The sequence below is a fragment of the Balaenoptera acutorostrata genome, chromosome 2 (assembly GCF_949987535.1).
Source record: "Balaenoptera acutorostrata chromosome 2, mBalAcu1.1, whole genome shotgun sequence".
In the NCBI taxonomy this organism is placed as follows: Eukaryota; Metazoa; Chordata; class Mammalia; order Artiodactyla; family Balaenopteridae; genus Balaenoptera; species Balaenoptera acutorostrata.
The window spans coordinates 105,423,858-105,442,652 of NC_080065.1; the positions used below are offsets into that span (position 1 = coordinate 105,423,858).

The 18,795-nt window shown below is 37.0% G+C and overlaps 1 protein-coding gene across 1 annotated transcript in view; it reads right to left on the reverse strand.

The window, feature by feature from the left end:
- LOC130707165 (peroxisomal multifunctional enzyme type 2-like) overlaps window positions 1–9,872 on the reverse strand; it is a 49,635-nt gene extending 39,763 nt beyond the window's left edge. The window contains exons 1-6 of the mRNA XM_057540383.1: window positions 9,742–9,872; window positions 7,408–7,467; window positions 5,776–5,797; window positions 5,629–5,675; window positions 4,031–4,115; window positions 2,753–2,940 (exon numbers count right to left, since the gene is read on the reverse strand). Of these exons, the coding sequence (XP_057396366.1) occupies window positions 2,753–2,940; window positions 4,031–4,115; window positions 5,629–5,675; window positions 5,776–5,797; window positions 7,408–7,467; window positions 9,742–9,826 (487 nt within the window). The 5' untranslated portion in view covers window positions 9,827–9,872. The remainder of the gene's footprint in view (window positions 1–2,752; window positions 2,941–4,030; window positions 4,116–5,628; window positions 5,676–5,775; window positions 5,798–7,407; window positions 7,468–9,741) is intronic.
- Window positions 9,873–18,795: the final 8,923 nt, after the last annotated feature.

Sequence of the window (18,795 nt, forward strand, 5' to 3'; positions counted from 1 at the left end):
ACTTTCTACTACCCCAATACATCATGTTCAGTTTTCAACAAAAATTTCAAGGCATGCTAAAAGACAAGAAAAGTACAGGCTGAGGAGACAAAGCAAGCCTCAGAACCAGCTTGAAATATAGCAGAGATTTTGGAATTTTCAAACTAGGAGTTTAAAATAACTGTGATTAACATGCTAAGGGCTCTAATGGAGAATAGTGGACAACTTACAAGAACAGATGACTACTGTAAGCAGACAGAAGGAAATGCTAAAAAAATCAAAAGGAAATGTTAAAACACAAAAACAATATAACATTTTGAAATGAAAAAAGAAAAATCAGTAAGCTTGATTTGAATATATGTCAATAGAAACTTCCCAAACTGAAATGAAATGCAAAGAGAAAAAAGGACAAAAAGATAAGAGGGAATAGAATATCCAAGAACTGTGGTATAATTACAAAAGATACATTGAGACTTCCCTGGTGGCGCAGCGGTTAAGACTCCACGCTCCCAATGCAGGAGGCCCAGGTTCAATCCCTGGCCAGGGAACTACATCCCGCAACTAAGAGTTTGCATGCCACAACTAAGGAGCCCACGTGCTGCAACTAAGGAGCTTGCAAGCCACAACTAAGGAGCCTGTGAGCTGCAACTAAAGAGGCCCACCTGCTGCAACTAAGACCCGGCCCAACCAAATAAATTAATCGATTAATTAATTAAAATAAAAAGATAGAACAGGCACATAATGGGAATACCAGAAGTAGAAGAAAAAAAGAAAACAACAGAAGAAATATTTTAAGCAGTGATGGCTGAGAATTTTCCAAAGTTAATCACAGATACCAACCGCAGATCCAGGAAGCTCAGAAGACATCAAGTAGAATATTGCCAAAAATCTACACCTATTATTATGCATACTATATTCAAACTGTGGAAAAAACAAGGAGAAAACCTTGGAGGAACACAGAGGGGAAAAAATACCTTATGCATAAAGAAACAAGGAAAGAATTATGTCAGACTTTCCTTCAGAAACCATGTAAGCAAAAGAAGAGTGGAGTGAAAGATTTCAGGTGTTGAAAGAAAAAAATTACCCACCCAGAATTCTGTACCCGGTGAAATTATCCTTCAAAAGTGAAAGAGACTAAAGAGAATAAAAAAACAAGCTAAAGACTGGGAAAAAATATTTGCAAAACACATATCTGATAAAGAACTTGTTTCCAAAATATTCATGGAACTCTTAAAACTCAACAACAAGAAAACAAAGAACCCCCCCCCAAAAAAAGAAGAAGAAAACAAAGAACCCAATTTAAAAATGAGCAAAAAATAAGAACAGACACATCACCAAGGAAGACAAATAAATGGCTAATAAGCAAAGGAAAAACATGCATAACATCATAAGTCATTAGGGAACTGCAAATTAAAACAATGAAATACCCTATACACCTATTAAAAGAACTAAAATGCAAAAGACTAACAATAATAAATGCTGGCAAAGATGTGGAGCAACAAGAACTCTCACTCACTGCTAGTAGGATTGAAAAACGATACAGCCATTTTTGAAGACAGTTTGGAAATTTTTACAAAGCTAAAGACAGTCTTACCATACAATCCAGCAATTATCCTCTTTAATATTTACCCAAATGAGTTGAAAACTTATGTCCACACAAAAACCTGCACATGAATGTTTATAGCAGCTTCACTCACAACTGTCAAAAACTGGAAACAATGAAAATGTTCCACGATAGGTGAATGAAAAAACAAATTGTGGCACCTACATACCATGTAATATTATGTAGTGATAAAAAGAAATGAGCTTCAATCCTCCCAGACATTTGGGAAAAAGAGGAGAGGATGAAGAGATGGAACACAGGGGATTTTTAGAGTGAAACCATTCTGTATGATCTAGAATCGTGGGTACGTAACATCATGCATTTGTGAAAACGCATAAAATCATACAACCTAAAGAGTGAGCCCTAAAGTAAACTATTAACTATAGTTAATGATAATCAATCAGGGACTTCTCTGGTGGTCCAGTGATAAAGAATCTGCCTTCCAATGCAGGGATGCGGGTTCGATCCCTGGTCAGGGAACTACGATCCCACATGCCGAGGGTCAACTAAGCCCGGGTGCCACAACGACCGAGCTCACGTGCCTCAACAAGAGAGCCAGCGTGCCACAAAATATAGAGCCCACGCACCCTGAAGCCCATGCGCCGCAACTAGAGAGAGAACACCCACGTGCCACAACTTGAGAAAAGCCCACGCACCACAACGAAAGATCCCACATGCCTCAACGACCCGATGCAGCCAAATAAATAAATAAATAAATAAATAAACATTGATCAATACTGGTTCATCAACTGTAATAAATGTAGCACACTGATGTAAAACTGTGTGGGAGGAGGAGTATATGGGCACTCTCTTTACTACCTGCTCAATTCTTCTATAAACCTAAAACTGCCCTAAAAAACAATCTATTAATTGTTTTACATAATTATAATTATAAACCAGTAAGAATGCTATTACCTCATTCTGTAAAGAAAAAATGTATGTATGTCTACCTACACAAAGAGAAAGTTTATCTCAGTGTGGTAGAATTATGGGTCATATTTTGTTTGTTTGTGCTTTCCTAAATTTTCTATAATGAACATAAACTACACATAATGCTTTTTTAAATTGTAACGAAATTTTTTTAGCTACTCAAAAAATTAAATACTTTTACAAAGCTCACGCCACACAGGTATGTGAGGAACAGCATTAAAAAAAATCTAAACTACTTACCATCAGGCAAAATGTTCTGGGTCAACCGTGATCCAGCAGTAGGGGCAATAGTGTTACAATGAATGTTGCTTTTCTCGCCTTCAACTGCAAGACAATTTGAAAGGCCCAGAAGACCCAGCTTTGCAGCACAATAATTTGCCTGGCCAAAGTTGCCATATATTCCTGAAGCCGATGAAGTCATGATGATCCTAAAAGGAAAATCAATCTCTCAACATCATCTTTTCTATATTTTGATACTGTTGCAACTCTAAGCATTTTTTTTTCTTTTTCATTACTATTATACCTGTCAAAAGCAACTCTGTATACTGCCATTAGGTTCTTAAAGTCATGATTCATATATCTAAATTAATATAAATAATAAAAGTAATCTCTCAAAATTCAACTGTGAGATTTTATTGTTTTAGAAAGAATCCCTGGTCAGGATCAAATGAATTCAAGTGTAAGAATGTATATTCATTATGTACTGAAAACAATAAGTATTTATAAACATAAAATAAACTGCCAATTTACAAGTTAAAATTTTAGTAAGAAATATTAGATCATGAAGTTCTAATTCTTTAGTCCTCAGAACTTTGCTCCTTTCCCTTTCTGGATAATATTAAATGCCTCATATTAAATAATACCATCTCATAATCTGACCTAATCTCACTTACTCTACTTAGTAGAACAAGTAAATCCTATCATTGACTTTCAGAAACTGCTAGTATCAAGATATACTAGAACTCTCCAATAAGAACAGATATCACACGCAATTTACTTCTAGTAGATGTGTGTGAACCCTGAGTTAACAGGAATAACTTTTATGTTAGAGAGCATGGGGCCACTTACTAGGTCTGCCACGTCTGAGTCACACAGACGCAACTATAAGAGTCTTACCGTTCCTAGTTTACAAAGACTAACTCATGTCTGACCAGTGTCAGCCAGTAGAAAACAGCCACTCATCTCTCCCCAGTTGGTCACTGGGCACAAAAAATGATATTTTGGTTAGAGAATAAAGTACTGCTGAATCCTCAATGTTTGTACTGCTAAAATATCAGAGAATAGCAGGAGAATCATTAATAATGAAAAGTAGGAGGTGAAAAGAAATACTAAGTTGTCCACCTCGCTAATCTATGACTGACACCAATGTAACGGGGAGGCATCTTCCAAAACTACGTTTAAAAAGCCTGTGCATATCTGAAGGTGTATTTTTCAACGTCAAAGCAATTCTTTTCCTCTGGACATAAGAACCCACACACGGCATCTCCAAACCCCCCTGACAGCCACATACAACTCTACCTTCCAAATTTCTGTTTCTTCATGTGATCCCACGCTGCCCGGGTCACCAGGAATGAGCCCCGCAAATGAACTCTCTGGATGATATCTAAAACAAGACATTTTTATCATGAATATTGTCAAATTTAGACAGACCTATCTCAGAATCAACATAAGCAAAGACTTACTTATACAAAGATGTTCATTTTATACCTAGCATTCAAAATCAGCTATTGTCACATTGCACTCTGAGTAATCATTTTTGCTTTAGTTCCAGTTACATAACCAATCAATAATTCATACCTATTTTGCCTATAATTTATGATTAGATTATTATCTAATATATCTAACTTTATCATAAATATAATGCCACCTAAATACGATGCCTATGCATATCTAAGTGCAATGCCATCTTTAATTTTTGCCTATTTTATATAAAAATTCATAATACAAATAACCAAGAATTTTACATATATAATTGGGACTCAACACAAACGTTAGTTAAAGCATAATCAAAAACCACTCAGTTCTTCATCAAGAAATGTTTATAAAATGTTCAGTATATCCCTAAATCCCTATTTTTAACAGGATTTGCAAATGAGTTAGAGAGAGCTGGGGGTCGGGGCGTGGAGGTGTAGGAAAGAGGGGGAGGGAAAGAGGGAAAAAGAGAGACAGAGAAGCCTGCTTTCTGAAATGTCAATCTAATGAACAGACAACTTGGAGGATGATGCAGATAAACAAACAATTCCAGATTTAATCTTACTCTGATGAAACCAGAAGAGGACACACTCCAGCCCCATCAGAGCTCAAAGCAAAGCACCGACTTAAGTCCCCTCTGCCAACAAATTCTATCTTTCTCAGCTCCTTTTTTTCTCCAGTTATTACAAGGGAATTGGAAGCTAAAAGCCGTCTTTGCTTAATTCTAAGTCAGAAAGATATCTTCCTTCTTCCAAAAGAACTTCTGGCAATATTTCCCAGAAACACACTCTATAAACAATGATGTAATTCATCTCAGTTACCATGCCTGCCACCGTCGCAGCCACCAATGCTTGTTTTAGTTCTGATAGCCAATGAAAGTAAGGGCAAAAAAGAGCAAACAGGATAAAAAAATTTTATAACTGTGACTGTTCATCATCTAAACTCAATCTTTCCAACATGACATTCCTAATGGAAATTTTTCCTACTTATTAGAAGTTTCAAAATTATATCTAGGTTTTTCCCACCCAGTTCTCAGATCTCCATCGTTTTTAGTTTTTGTTTTTTAGCATTTCCTTTTGATTTTTTTAGCATTTCCTTCTGTCTGCTTACAGTAGTCATAGCCTACTCTTGCTCTTGAAATAAGAATCACACAGCCAGACAAGCATGCAAAAGGCTGTTAGAAACAACTAATACTGCAAGAAAACGCTGACAATCTCTCAAAGAGAAAAAGGGAAACGAACGAAAGTCACAAAAGCCTTTTCTTCCAACTGTTCATTTTCAGTTGTAAAGCTTACTCATCACTTATATTAGCAGAAGCAAAAATAGGTAGAAGCAAGTTTTTCCTTAAGTGTGGAAATGTATCAAATATTAGAAGGCTAAATGGATAAGTATGTTCCAGAGAACGTATATTTAAAATAACTTACCCCAGTCTTCATCACTTATTCTACCAAAGGAACGGTCCCTCAAAATTCTAAAAAATTGATATTATATATGTTGAGAAGAGAAAGTCAACACTTAAAAAAAGTTTGCATGTACATTACTTTATTGGAAATTTAAAAAGAAATACTCACCCAGCATTGTTGATCACAACATCTACAATATAAAAATATTCAAGTCACAAATATAAAAGCAAGCATATTAATTTGCCTTTGCTTACAACACATTTCTTTCAAAAGCGTTCCCTGCCTCCCCCCTGCCCATGGAAAAGTAGATATAATAGGTAACAAGTGCTAGCAGAACACAATTTTATACCTATAGTAAAAAAAAATCGGATTCACAAAAGCACAATAAGTACCCCATTATATCAGTGCTTTCCTCTCAAGTCTACATACCTAAATGTTTCCACCTCTACCTCCTGCCAAAATTCTGTGAGCTTATTTACAGAATTAGCAGTCACACAACTCTTAGGTTCTTAGAATTCAGTGGTAATCGTAAACCATCCCTCAATTAACTTCAAAATTCACTGGGAAAGTTAAAAGTTTAAAAGATTTTTCCTTGCCACTCAAAAGTCAAAAGCCCAGAAAGGAAACCATTAGAGTTAGAAACTGATGGCCTGTCTTCATACATAATTGCATTCTCACTATAAAATAGAAGGGATTGTTTCTTAAGGTTCAACCACCATCTTGTGGCTATTTTCACCTTATGACTTCAGAACTTTGTGGTCTCTATCCCTGTGTCAGACACTATGTGAACAGGTCTCTCACAAACTCAACCAAATATAGCTAGAAAAATATATATGCTAGACCAAAAAAAGGGGGGGGAAACACATTCAAACTACAAAAATTAACATTTTTCAGATTATAAACACGTTGGGCTTATCTGCAGTAGTTTCCCCCTAGTAATTCAATAACCTTTTACTAACAATGTATGGGACTAAGTCAGGAAAATTAAACAATATATTTGAAATGCTTGAAATGCTTCTTAAAAATGAAGATTTTTATTTTATATAATTCATCTTAATTAATTTGCAAGATACTGAATCATTTTCATCTGAATCATTATAATTATCTAAAATATTCCACTGGGTCCTCTATTGCCAAAATACTGATTTATTTTTTATTTTCTAAATATATTTGGGGTATGATTAAATTATTATAAAAAGGAAACTTAGAGAATACTTACAAGTTTTTTTAAAGGCTCTTAAAGTACAAAAAAATATAAAACAAACTCAACACATACATGCATAAAAACTGTCACCTCGGGCTTCCCTGGTGGCGCAGTGGCTGAGAATCTGCCTGCCAATGCAGGGGACACGGGTTTGGGCCCTGGTCTGGGAAGATTCCACATGCCGCGGAGCAACTAAGCCCGTGAGTCACAACTACTGAGCCTGCGCGTCTGGAGCTTGTGCTCCGCAACAAGAGAGGCCACGACAGTGAGAGGCCCGCGCACTGCAATGAAGAGTGGCCTCCACTCGCCGCAACTAGAGAAAGCCCTTGCACAGAAACAAAGACCCAACACAGCCAAAAATAAATAATAAAAAAATAAAAGATTACTTTAAAAAAAAAAAAAAAAAAAAAAAAAAACTGTCACCTCAAGCCCTTTGTGGAATAAGATTAGGGTATGTAAAAAAATTAAAATTTAAAACAAATCTAAAAATTTGATTACCAAAAAAGAGTTTTTAATAAACAAAAGTGAAATAAAATATATTTCATTAGAAAGGTAGAAGCTGCTCTGTTAGTACCATAAATGCAAAGAAACATTACCTATTCTTCCAAAAGCATCCAGTGCTGTCTTCACAACCTTCTCTCCTGCGTCCACTGAATCTGAGGGAAAGGGAAATTAGGACAAAACTTCAGTAATATCCCTTACAAAGGACTTCTAAATTCTGTGGCTCAGAGCACATGACAGATACTATTCATTCAACAGAACTCATTTCCAAGGAAAATACATTTATATTGCAGGCACGTAACAAACTAAAATATAAATGATACATGTTACAAAAGAAATTTAGTCCCTAAGGCAATCCTTTAACCTACCAAAAAAAAAAAAAGAGAGAGGGGGTAAATGAGAAGTATTTGACAAATAATATCCAAGACACCATGGTCCAACAGAACTTTCTGTGAGGATGGAAATGCTCTATTTCTGCACTAACATGGTAACCACAAACCACATGTGGCTCCTGAAGTGTGGCTAGTACGACAAATGGAATAATCTATTTTATTTCATTTCTGTTGAATTTTAAATAGCCACATAAGCACTTCCCCTTAAGGATGCAAATGAGACTTTCAGAGGGAGGGAAGGAGAAGCGTGTTTAATTTGAAAAAGCATGTTCAATTCTGTATCACTACATTTGGAAAACAAACCTACTGTTTTTGTAATACTAACTACAAAAAGAAAAGCTCAATGAAATATTACGGATTTGTGATTTTCTGCTAATCAGCCCAGGAGAAGGGCTCATATCCCCAGAGCTGTGTGTCAAATGGTCAGCTGTCAACTCAACATCACCATTGCCTCTTTCTACTTCCTCTGCAATCACAGCGGGAGCCAGGTCCCTTCCCTGGGACCCATAAGCTCCTGAGTTAGATCTGCCAAAAAGAAATACTCGCTTAAAGGGAGGAAAAGTAGGAAGAGACTGTAAACGCAGGCAATCTTGTGAGCAGGCGGCAGATGTGAGACTGACAGCACATGCAGGTGAGCTCTTGAAAACCACCTGCCACAAGCTGCGATGGTCATCGACAGTTTCCCTGACATGCACCTGCCCAGACCTTCCAATGGTAAGTCTCTATTCTTTGTATAAAACCCTTCACACTTGGAAAACCGAGAGGGGCTTCTGTTTTCTTGACTGAATCCTGATTGATACAGGCTGAATATCAAAACTGAGGGGCAGGGAAGAGAGTCTGAAATCTTTATCTTTACAAAATAGGTTTTAAAACCCCAGAAATTTTTTTAAGTTGAAAACATTTTTCTAGACTCTCAATGTGGAAATAAGATACTAAAATGTCTGTCTCATTATTCCCTTGAACTCTCAAAACAAATCATATCCTATTTCCTTTCCTCTAAAATTTCAGAATAAAGTCACTGGCAATCTAATTTTCTCCCTGGTCCATAAAAACAATCTAATTTGCAGAAAAGTCAGTAAGCACTAGCTTTTTAAAGTAAATCTACTCAAGAAGATTCCTTACAAATACTATTAGAATCAATACATCAAACATAAAGGTTGTATTTGCTGTCTTTATTTCTAATGCCTAACTTTGACTCTTACGTTTTCATAAAGATAAGAAAGTTGCATACAGCAATGATCACCTGTGCAGAATGTAATATGAAGGCTGGGTGCAGAAAGGGGGCACTTCACTTCTTACACTATATTACTTTAAGAAATGTTTTTTAAAAGCAATTTTAAAACGAAGAATTTAATGTTACTCTGTAGAAATACATAAGACCTTTTAGCTAAGGCAGGTCTTTTAAGAAAAGACCATATTCATATTCACATCTACAGTAATGTACTGATTATATCATGCGCTCATTATTAAAAATATTAAATAGACAACTGAATAAAAGTTAGACTCATGAAATAATCTACATCAAAAGTTTAAAAAATACGTCACTAAACATCTTTGGCAGACTTAGGTAAAATCTAATTTCATAATTATACTGGAATGCCAAGATATTTGCTCAATACTTATTAACATGAGAAACAGCATCAGTGGAGGAAATATAAAACAAGCAGTATAGGGCTTCCCTGGTGGCGCAGTGGTTGAGAATCTGCCTGCTAATGCAGGGGACACGGGTTCGAGCCCTGGTCTGGGAAGATCCCACATGCCGCGGAGCGGCTGGGCCCGTGAGCCACAATTGCTGAGCCTGCGCGTATGGAGCCTGTGCCCCGCGACGGGAGGGGCCGCGATAGAGAAAGGCCCGCGCACCGCGATGAAGAGCGGTCCCCGCACCGCGATGAAGAGTGGCCCCCGCTTGCCGCAACTGGAGAAAGCCCTCGCACGAACCGAAGACCCAACAGAGCCAAAAATAAATAAATAAATAAATAAAATCAAGTAAAACTTTAAAAAAAAAAACAAGCAGTATAGTTCTCTCAAATATTGTACCATAGTTGGCCACTGCTCTTCCGCCTTTCCTTCTTATTTCTTCAACAACCTTATCAGCAGCTAAGGAGCCTTTACCAACTCCCATGAAGTCCCCTCCTAGATCATTCACTGCGATGCAAAAATAAACAAATAAGAATTCAGTTCTAGACCTTAAAAATATGAGTTGGAAATGAAATTATATTATTAGTGTATTTCTTCAGTCAACTTCCTAATTCCCTACTACTATATTCCCATCTTACTGAACACACCATGAGATACGTACTTTCAAAACATGCCTCTTTGTTTTTAAATATAGATATGAAAAAATATATATATATATAGATATGAAGCAGAAAAATATTTAAACACAGGTTCATGTCATGAAATTTTTAACTGTGCAATGCTTCTCCTTTTTTAGAAAGAAAAAGACCATGATTCAACCCACTTTTAGCAAAAAGAAAGAAAAGAAAAAAACCTAAAGATCACTTTTAAGATTAAATACACAGGAAAACAGTATGGACATTCTTCAAAAAATTACAACTAGAACTGCCACAAGATCCAGCAATCCCAATTCCAGGTATTTATTCAAAAGAATTGAAATCAGGAACCAAAGAGACAACAGCACTCCAAATGTTCAATGCAGCACTATTCACAATAGCCAAGATGTAGAAATAATCTAAATATCAACTGACAGATAAAAATGGATAAAGAAAATGTGGTACATAAATACAATGTATTTATTCAGCCTTTAAAAAAAGAAGGAAATTTTGCAATATGTAATGACATGGATGAGCTTTGAAGATAATATGGTAACCCAGTCACAGAAGGCCAAATGCTGCATGATTCCACTTACATCAAAGTACCTAAAATAGTCAAACTCATAGAATCAGAGAGTAGAATGGTGGTTGCAAAGATTAGGGGGAGGAGAAAATGGGGAGTTGCTAATCGGTGGGCATAAAGTTTCAATAATGCAAGATGAATAAGTTCTATAGATCTTATCTGCCATACAACATAGTGCCTGCAGTTCATAATACTGTATTGTACACTTAAAAATTTGTTAAATGTTCATATTAAATGTTCTTACCATAATTAAAAAGAAAGAAAGAAAGAAAGAAAGGTTAAATACACAATGTGAAATATCTTCTCCACGTCAAGAAGGTCTTTGTTTACAGGAATGGTGATAAAGAACAAGCACGGGGCTTCCCTGGTGGCACAGTGGTTGAGAATCTGCCTGCCAATGCAGGGGACACGGGTTCGAACCCTGGTCCGGGAAGATCCCACATGCCGTGGAGCAACTGGGCCCGTGAGCCACAGCTACTGAGCCTGAGCGTCTGGAGCCTGTGCTCCGCAACGAGAGGCCGTGACAGTGAGAGGCCCGCGCACCGCGATGAAGAGTGGCCCCCGCTCGCCGCAACTGGAGAAAGCCCTCGCACAGAAACGAAGACCCAACACAGCCAAAAATAAATAAATAAATAAATTTATAAAAAAAAAAAAAAAGAACAAGCACAATATTAAACTCTTGGAGAAGCACACGTGAATTTTTATAAAACATAGTGTGTCATGGTCTACCAAAAAAAGAAATAAAAACTATTTATTGAAAGAGGTCAGAAATTACATACACAACTAATATGTGTTCAGTCATTAATTTATAGCATATATGTAATTTATATGTTTAACAACTGACCACACTTACCACATAACATCTCCCTATATCCAATTATATAGATACAAACATTAATTGCACATTTACTATTTGCAAGGAAATCTACAGAAATCTACAGATGTATAAGAATGGTGCCTATCCTCAGAGTTTATAATCTACTGAAAGTTAAGTATGTGGTAACTACACTAATGCACTAATTGCATCATAAAGTTTATAAAAGCCAACATAACTAAATAATATGATAACGAAGGTAATTTATACAATAATTTAATTATTTACAAAATAACATGCAAAAACAAATGAAAAGATATATAGATCAATGCCAAATAACTTGGAAAAAACAGAATTTAAAACAAATACCTGGGACAAAGAATTAATTTGCATTGCAAAGTGATCATTTTTGTAGGGTTATTGCACACTGTGCAGAATATAACAATTTAAAAATTACTAATTAATAAATGGCATAGAGGTATATACTAAAATTTAAAGTCTCTTAATATTACCAAATTGATAATTACCATACCTGGGGAAAAAAGAAAAACCCACAAGATCTTTTTTTCTTTTCAACAATGGTTCTCTTTTGGTGGGGGCTGGAGTGAGGGCTGCAAGTGGGGTTGGGTGGTAAAGGGAGATACAGGGATGGTACCAAGCAAAGCTAGCCTAATGTGCTTTTACTCTTAAAGGAAATGAGTTTTTCAAAATGTGGACTGGGATATATTTTTTCTAACAATATAGTCTTAACAGCCTTACTGCAAATAAAAAATGCCGCAAAGACACAAAATAATGGGGAAAAGGCTTACATTATCCCTCAGAGATTAAAAAAAAAAGTGTTAAGCTTCTCAAGACTAAATTCCTATTAATTATTCATTTCTGTACAATTACTCAAATGACAGGAAACAGTTTTTAAAAATCAAGATTTTAAAACATGCGGCTAACAGTCTATTAAGACCCTTTTTAACTAAGCAAGGGAAAGTTCAAGAGCAAACTGGCAAAGGCCATACTTAAGTAAAGAAAGAATTGTTCAATTGTGAAATGAAACACTACCCCCAAGTGGAAACTGTTCAAAGTGCAACCAAGTGCAAGCAAAGGTAAGAACTGAAGACTGTATAAATAATTATTGAGATCAATGATGTGCAGTGAAACAGTTTCAGAATAGATTTATTCAAGACAAGTCTCTACCTTAGAGAGTACAAACTTAACACTGACCCCACTCAGTTATCCCACTATCACCAGAGCTAAATCACAGGGATTTCAGGCTTAACTAGAAAAGCACTGGTTACACGCTGAAGGGCTTGGATAGCAACAATGTTCACAGATTGTATACAAAGAGAAATGTATCCACACTATGTGACACTGTTCAGCTTAAATATATGACTAAAATTCTAATCACAATAATATTTTAAAATACCATTACTGCCTTATACTGGTATGTATATACTTTACATTTTCAAAGACCCATCTATGTACATTGCTGCATTTGATCTCCATACAGCTTTTTAGGAGTTTGGCAGGAACAGTTGTTCCTATTTTCGCAGAAGAGCAAAGTTTAGGAAAGGTTATGTAACTTGTTCCAGGCTCCAAAGCTTGTCCAGGCTCCAAGGCTGTATGAAATGGCAAAATTCAGACTAGAACCTGGACCTACCACAATACCACTCTGCTCCTCTAATGCTGTAAACAAGTTTCTTTTATCCTAATTATTTCCACTAAAAAAAAAAAAAAAAAATCACATGTGCTTGGGGAGAATATAGAAGGAACAGTAAATCAGCCACCCCAGTCAAACAAATAGCTTTAAATTAGGGAGTAAAAATGGTTAAGATTATGATAGTTAAGGACAGAGTCTTTTCAGCTAAAACCATCAAAATATCCCCCAAAGTGATATATTTGTAAATCCTCCATATAAAATCCAGTTTATAGCTCTGAAGAGTTTTGTTTTTTTTTTTAAGATGTAAAATCTTTTTCCTATTTCTGTCATTTTAAATAAATCAATGACTTGGATAGTCTACTAAAGACTACATAAGGTTTTTTACTAAAAATCCACCCCAAGATTTTACTAAATACCTGCAATATGCTAACCACTAGAGCAGGGATATAAGAATCCAGAGAATTCTAAAACACACTTGGAGCCTGTAAAAGTACTCTATTAATAGGTAAATGGATACCTAAATACAAAGTATCAAGTTATCAGCTATCCAAGCCTGAAAACAGAACCATGTTTGTGACAAGGCCTGTTTCCCCATATCCTCCCAACACTGGACATCATCATTCTTTTCAGTATAACAATTAAATGATTACAAGTTGTAGCTCATTATTTAATTTACATTTCTTTGAGCACTAGTAAGGTAACATTATTTTCATGGGCTTATTGGTCATTTATACTTCTTATTGTTTTGCCTGCTTAAATCACGTTTCATTTGGGGTGTTTTTCTTTCTTACAGATGTGTACGTGTCCCTTACTTATAAAAGATTTTAATTCTTTATATGTGTTGCAGATCATAAGTTCCTTTATTGAAATGTTGAAAGAGAAACAGAGGTAACATTGGAGCATTAATATTATTTGATGAGCATTACATACATTGTTTTCCAGTGTTTTGTTACATAAACCAGATTGAGAAATCTGGATTTGTCTTTAGCAATCCTATTTGTGTACAGGACTTTGCTCTCAGAAGTTGGTTTTCTTGTTCTTTCTTGCTATCCTTCAGCCCTGACTATTGGCTCCAAAGACTAGAGCAAGAAACATGCTTTGGGTCTCCTGATATCAGGGCTGCTAAACCAGCTGAGGGAATATACGTCACTTATAGTTTGATAGGAAAAAAAAAAAAAAAGCAAAGCAAATTGATTATCATCTTCCTCAAACTGTCCCATCTTCTCAACATCAGTTTGCTGGGTGAGTTATTTCCCAGGTACTCTTTCCTTTCTCCCATTTCTGAACAGCACATGTCACTGAGCCATCAAGGCTTGACATCAATTTCATTATGATTCTTCAAATGTTCACTCTGTTCCCACTCTGTATCCAGCACTGTGCTAGGTGCTTTAAGCTCGCAAGGTAGACAGTTTGTGCACTGAGGAGTTTCCAGTTCTTTCGAGGAATCGTTTACTGCCATTTCTTTCCTATTCTATAATTTCATGCCCAGATTACTACAGTTGCCTTCCCGGTGGTCTTCTGCCTCCAATCTTAATCTTTCCAGGCAATCAGCAGACTGTTGCTGGGTAATGGCCCAAAGGCAGCCTTTATACTACGTCATCCCCTTGCTCAAAATCTGCAGTGGAACCCTAATTATTCACTGCCTAACTTTCAAGATCCCTTAAAGTCTGCCCTCACTTTACTGTTTCACTTTACTATAAGTAGTTCGTCCTTTTTGCTGTAGCTCAGTGCGGGAAATTGCTTATATAGCAGTTTCTAACTTGCCACTTAATTATCAAGAGTAATAATGTTATAATGCTTTGTATTTGAAGAGTGCTTTATCACTGTGCTTACACATATTCGTGTTCATATATTTATTCAATCCAAGGGTTTGACACCAGCTGAGTCATATCCACTACCAATGACATATCTATATACGACTTTTATTTCCAAAGTAAAATGGTGCTTCCAAATTTACAAAATCAAAATAACTTGCATATGTATTGATTCTGTGAGTGACATCCTTTACAATGAGTAATCTGAGAAGCATATAAAAAGATGACACGGGCAATATTATACTACAAGTGTACTTATTTTTTGGAGAGGTTATTTACTTTTTTTTTTTTTTTTTTTAATGCTTTCAAGAAATTCAAACCCTGCAGATTCAAAAAGTCGTTTTAATCCGTGTCTTACCCCAGAGGTAACTGCTATTAACCATCTCTTGGATGTTCTTCCAGACATTTCTGTTTTCTATGCTTGATGCCTTTCCTCCTATTTTGATAAAGTTTCCGATAGCAAACAATAGCATTAAGAATCATTTCATTGATTTTAGAGCTGTGGGCCCAATGGGGATTTCTTCCTGTATTCTGTTCATGTCCTGACTGCTACCAAAAAGTATTTAAGGTTGCTTAAATGTGCAAGGGCTATTAAAAAATGGAAAAATTAAGAAAACGTTACATCAGAGAAAGAGAAGCCTACTCAAACCATATGCTAATGGTAGTTACTCTATTTGGGGACAGTGTCAGGTTTACCCTCAAGCTTCTTGACAGCCAAAGAAAAGGCGGAAAACACAGAGCTGCCATACTATTTTCACGTTTGGTAGAAAGATACAATCACCCTAGTTCATCAGAGTCTTTTCCAGAATGGCCATAAATGTATCTAAATATTTGAAGACCTCCAAAATGTTGTGACAGTTTAGAAAGCAACGTCTTAAATTAGGGCTCTTTAATTTAAGGGACTTAATCTGTCTCAACAACAAGAAGGCATCAAAGGTCTCCTTAAAGGGAGAAGAAACTGAAAATGAGAGACTGAGTCCCCTCCAGAGTTCAGTCCTGGGACCCTATCTCCTGTTTATATGCACTCACCACCTGGGTAATCTAATCCAGTCTCCTGGCTTTGAATACCACCTAGAAACTGAAAACAGATTTACACAGCTTCAACCTGTCCCCCCAACTACAGAGTCCTACATCCCACTGCCTACCTACTATCCCCATCTGAAAGTCTACTGGGAATGTCCCCTCTCTGCGAATCCGGCCCTCCTCCAGTCTTTCCTATCTCGGTAAACCACCACTTTATCCTTCTCTCTCCCTTTCAACCCACATCAGCAAATAAGCAAATCCTGCCATACCTACCTTCAAAATATATCCAGAATTTAACTTCTTTGCACCACCTCCATCCCTACCACCTGTCTGAATCACCCCCATCTCTTATGTAGATTACTGCAATAACCTGACAGATCTCTCTGCTTCCTCTTCTTTTTTTTAACAAAAAATCACAAGTGTGGACAAGAATTGTTAATAGGATAATAGACCCCAATATGCCCAACGTACTTCTCCACTTCCACGCCTGCTCCCCTAGAACCTATTCCTCACACAGCACTCAGAATGATCCACTTAAACCTTAAATGAGGTCATGTTGCTCCTCCACGCTCTCCAATGGCTTCCCATCTCAATCAGGGTAAAAGCCAGTCCTTACTCTGAACTAAATGGTCCTACATGACCTGACCTCCTGTGATCTCTCATCTCTCACTTTGTTCCCCTAGACGACTTCACGCCAGCCTGGGATGCCCCCTAAGCTCACTTTGACATAATCTTGAGCACAGTGCCCAGCACACGGTAGGCAGTCACTATTATTCGCTTTTTACCCCCTTTACAAAAGGTTTTAATTCTTGATGTCATTTAATCCCCACCATAATCCTGGAAGTTATTAGGTAAGGTGGCTACTAATATTCAGAGGTCATGTAATTAGACAGCAGAAACAGGATTTATAGCCTGACCTAACTTCAAAGACAATTCACTTTCCCCACTGCAGTTCACCTTCTGGCTATCAGGATCACACAGCGGTTAAAAACACAGGCTCTGGCATCAGACCACAGGAACTTGTAAACTCATCTTTACCAGTGATTATGCAACTGCAGTACAGAAAAGAAATCATGTCGATCTTACTTCAAAAGATTGCAGTTTCAATTACCCAAAAATGCTACTCCTCCAGTTCAAGAATAGAAAGCATTCTGCCTTTCTTACTGTCCAAAAAGAGGTTCTCCTTGCTGGAACACTTCCATCTTCTTTGTGTTCACACCCTCAAGACAAAACTTAATATTCAGAGAACTCGATACAGCTCACCTACTGAGGAAATCTCAAACCTATTCCATTCCCAACATTTCCTTCAGACATGTGCGAACATTTCTTGAAAGATGTAACGTGTACGAAACCAAATGTCCCTTGTTGTAATTATCAGCCACAGGCTTAGCAGTTCTTACACCCAGATTTAAATCTCCCATAATGCTTTATATTACGGAATATAAAACATAGCAATCATATTTACATGAAGAGAATATCTTAAGTGATACCCTTAACTTTGGGCTTGGCCAGGTGATTTCCTTTGGCCAATGAAAGGTGAGTAGAAATGACATGCCACTTCTAAACAGAAGCTTTATGAGACACCAAGGGGATCCATTTTTATTTTCCCTCTGCTGGAAGAACAGCCATGATGAAAGTTGCTCCTTCAGCTGGGATCCTGAAATTAGTACGACACAAAAGCAGAGACACAGCTGACCAGAAGCTGAAAGGTCAGGTAGGTATGAAATTACCCTTTTTTTTTTTTTATGAATTTATTTATTTTATTTATTTTTATTTTTGGCTGTGTTGGGTCTTCCTTCCTGTGCGTGGGCTTTCTCTAGTTGCGGCGAGCGGGGGCTACTCTTCGTTGAGGTGTGTGGGCTTCTCATTGCAGTGGCTTCTCTTGTTGGGGAGCACGGACTCTAGGCACATGGGCTTCAGTAGTTGTGGCACACGGGCTCAGTAGTTGTGGCTCGTGGGCTCTAGAGCGTAGGCTCAGTAGTTGTGGCACACGGGCTCAGTTGCTCCGTGGCATGTGGGATCTTCCCGGACCAGGGCTCGAACCTGTAACCCCTGCATTGGCAGGTGGATTCTTAACCTCTGCACCACCAGGGAAGTCCTGAAATTATCCTTTATTATTATAAACCATTGAGATTTGTCTGTTAACTCGGCATAACCTAGCAAAAGTTGACTTATATGAGAAACAAGGTACTCCATTTCTTAAGGTCTTACTTCTTACTGGCCTCTGAGCTAGTCATAGGATTAACTGATTAGTAATTTTTCCACAAACAAGATACTCTGATGTCATAAATCCTAGGTTTGCTTACTCCTCTTTACTATTTTTTGCTTACTCAGGTAAAAATATGCTGAGCAGAACAAAATTAACACAGGAGAAATGTTAGTGCACATGATACAACCTGGACTCAGGGCATCTGTGTTTTAAAAAAGTTAAAGCAGAGGGTAGTGGTGGTTAGGGAAAAACAAAACCCATTGGTAGCCCAGAAAGTTCACAGCTAGGTCACAGGCTAAAAAGTGGTAGAAACCATCAGTGAAAAGTTCTACATTTTCACATAAACTAAGCTAAACTAAATCTGGCTCTCCAGCCTAGTTTGGTAAATATTTTTCCCAAAACACTAATTTTCTGCCTTTTTGGACTCTCACAAGCACTTGCTGCGATACCATCCCTGAGGCAATGACAAAATAAACAGATACACTGTCCCTGTTTACCTTTTTCTTAGAACTGAAAAACTCCAATCTGAGTTCAACAAATTCAAAGGTAATAAATAAATACAGGAAAACTGATCCACATAAACACATACTGCTGCAAAAGGTTTTACAAAACAAGTTTATAAACTAAGATCATAACTTAGTCACAACAAAAAAAGCAGAAATTTATTCAACCAATCTCAAAGACACACCAACCACTCCCCAGCCCGCCCCACCCCCAGAAAAGG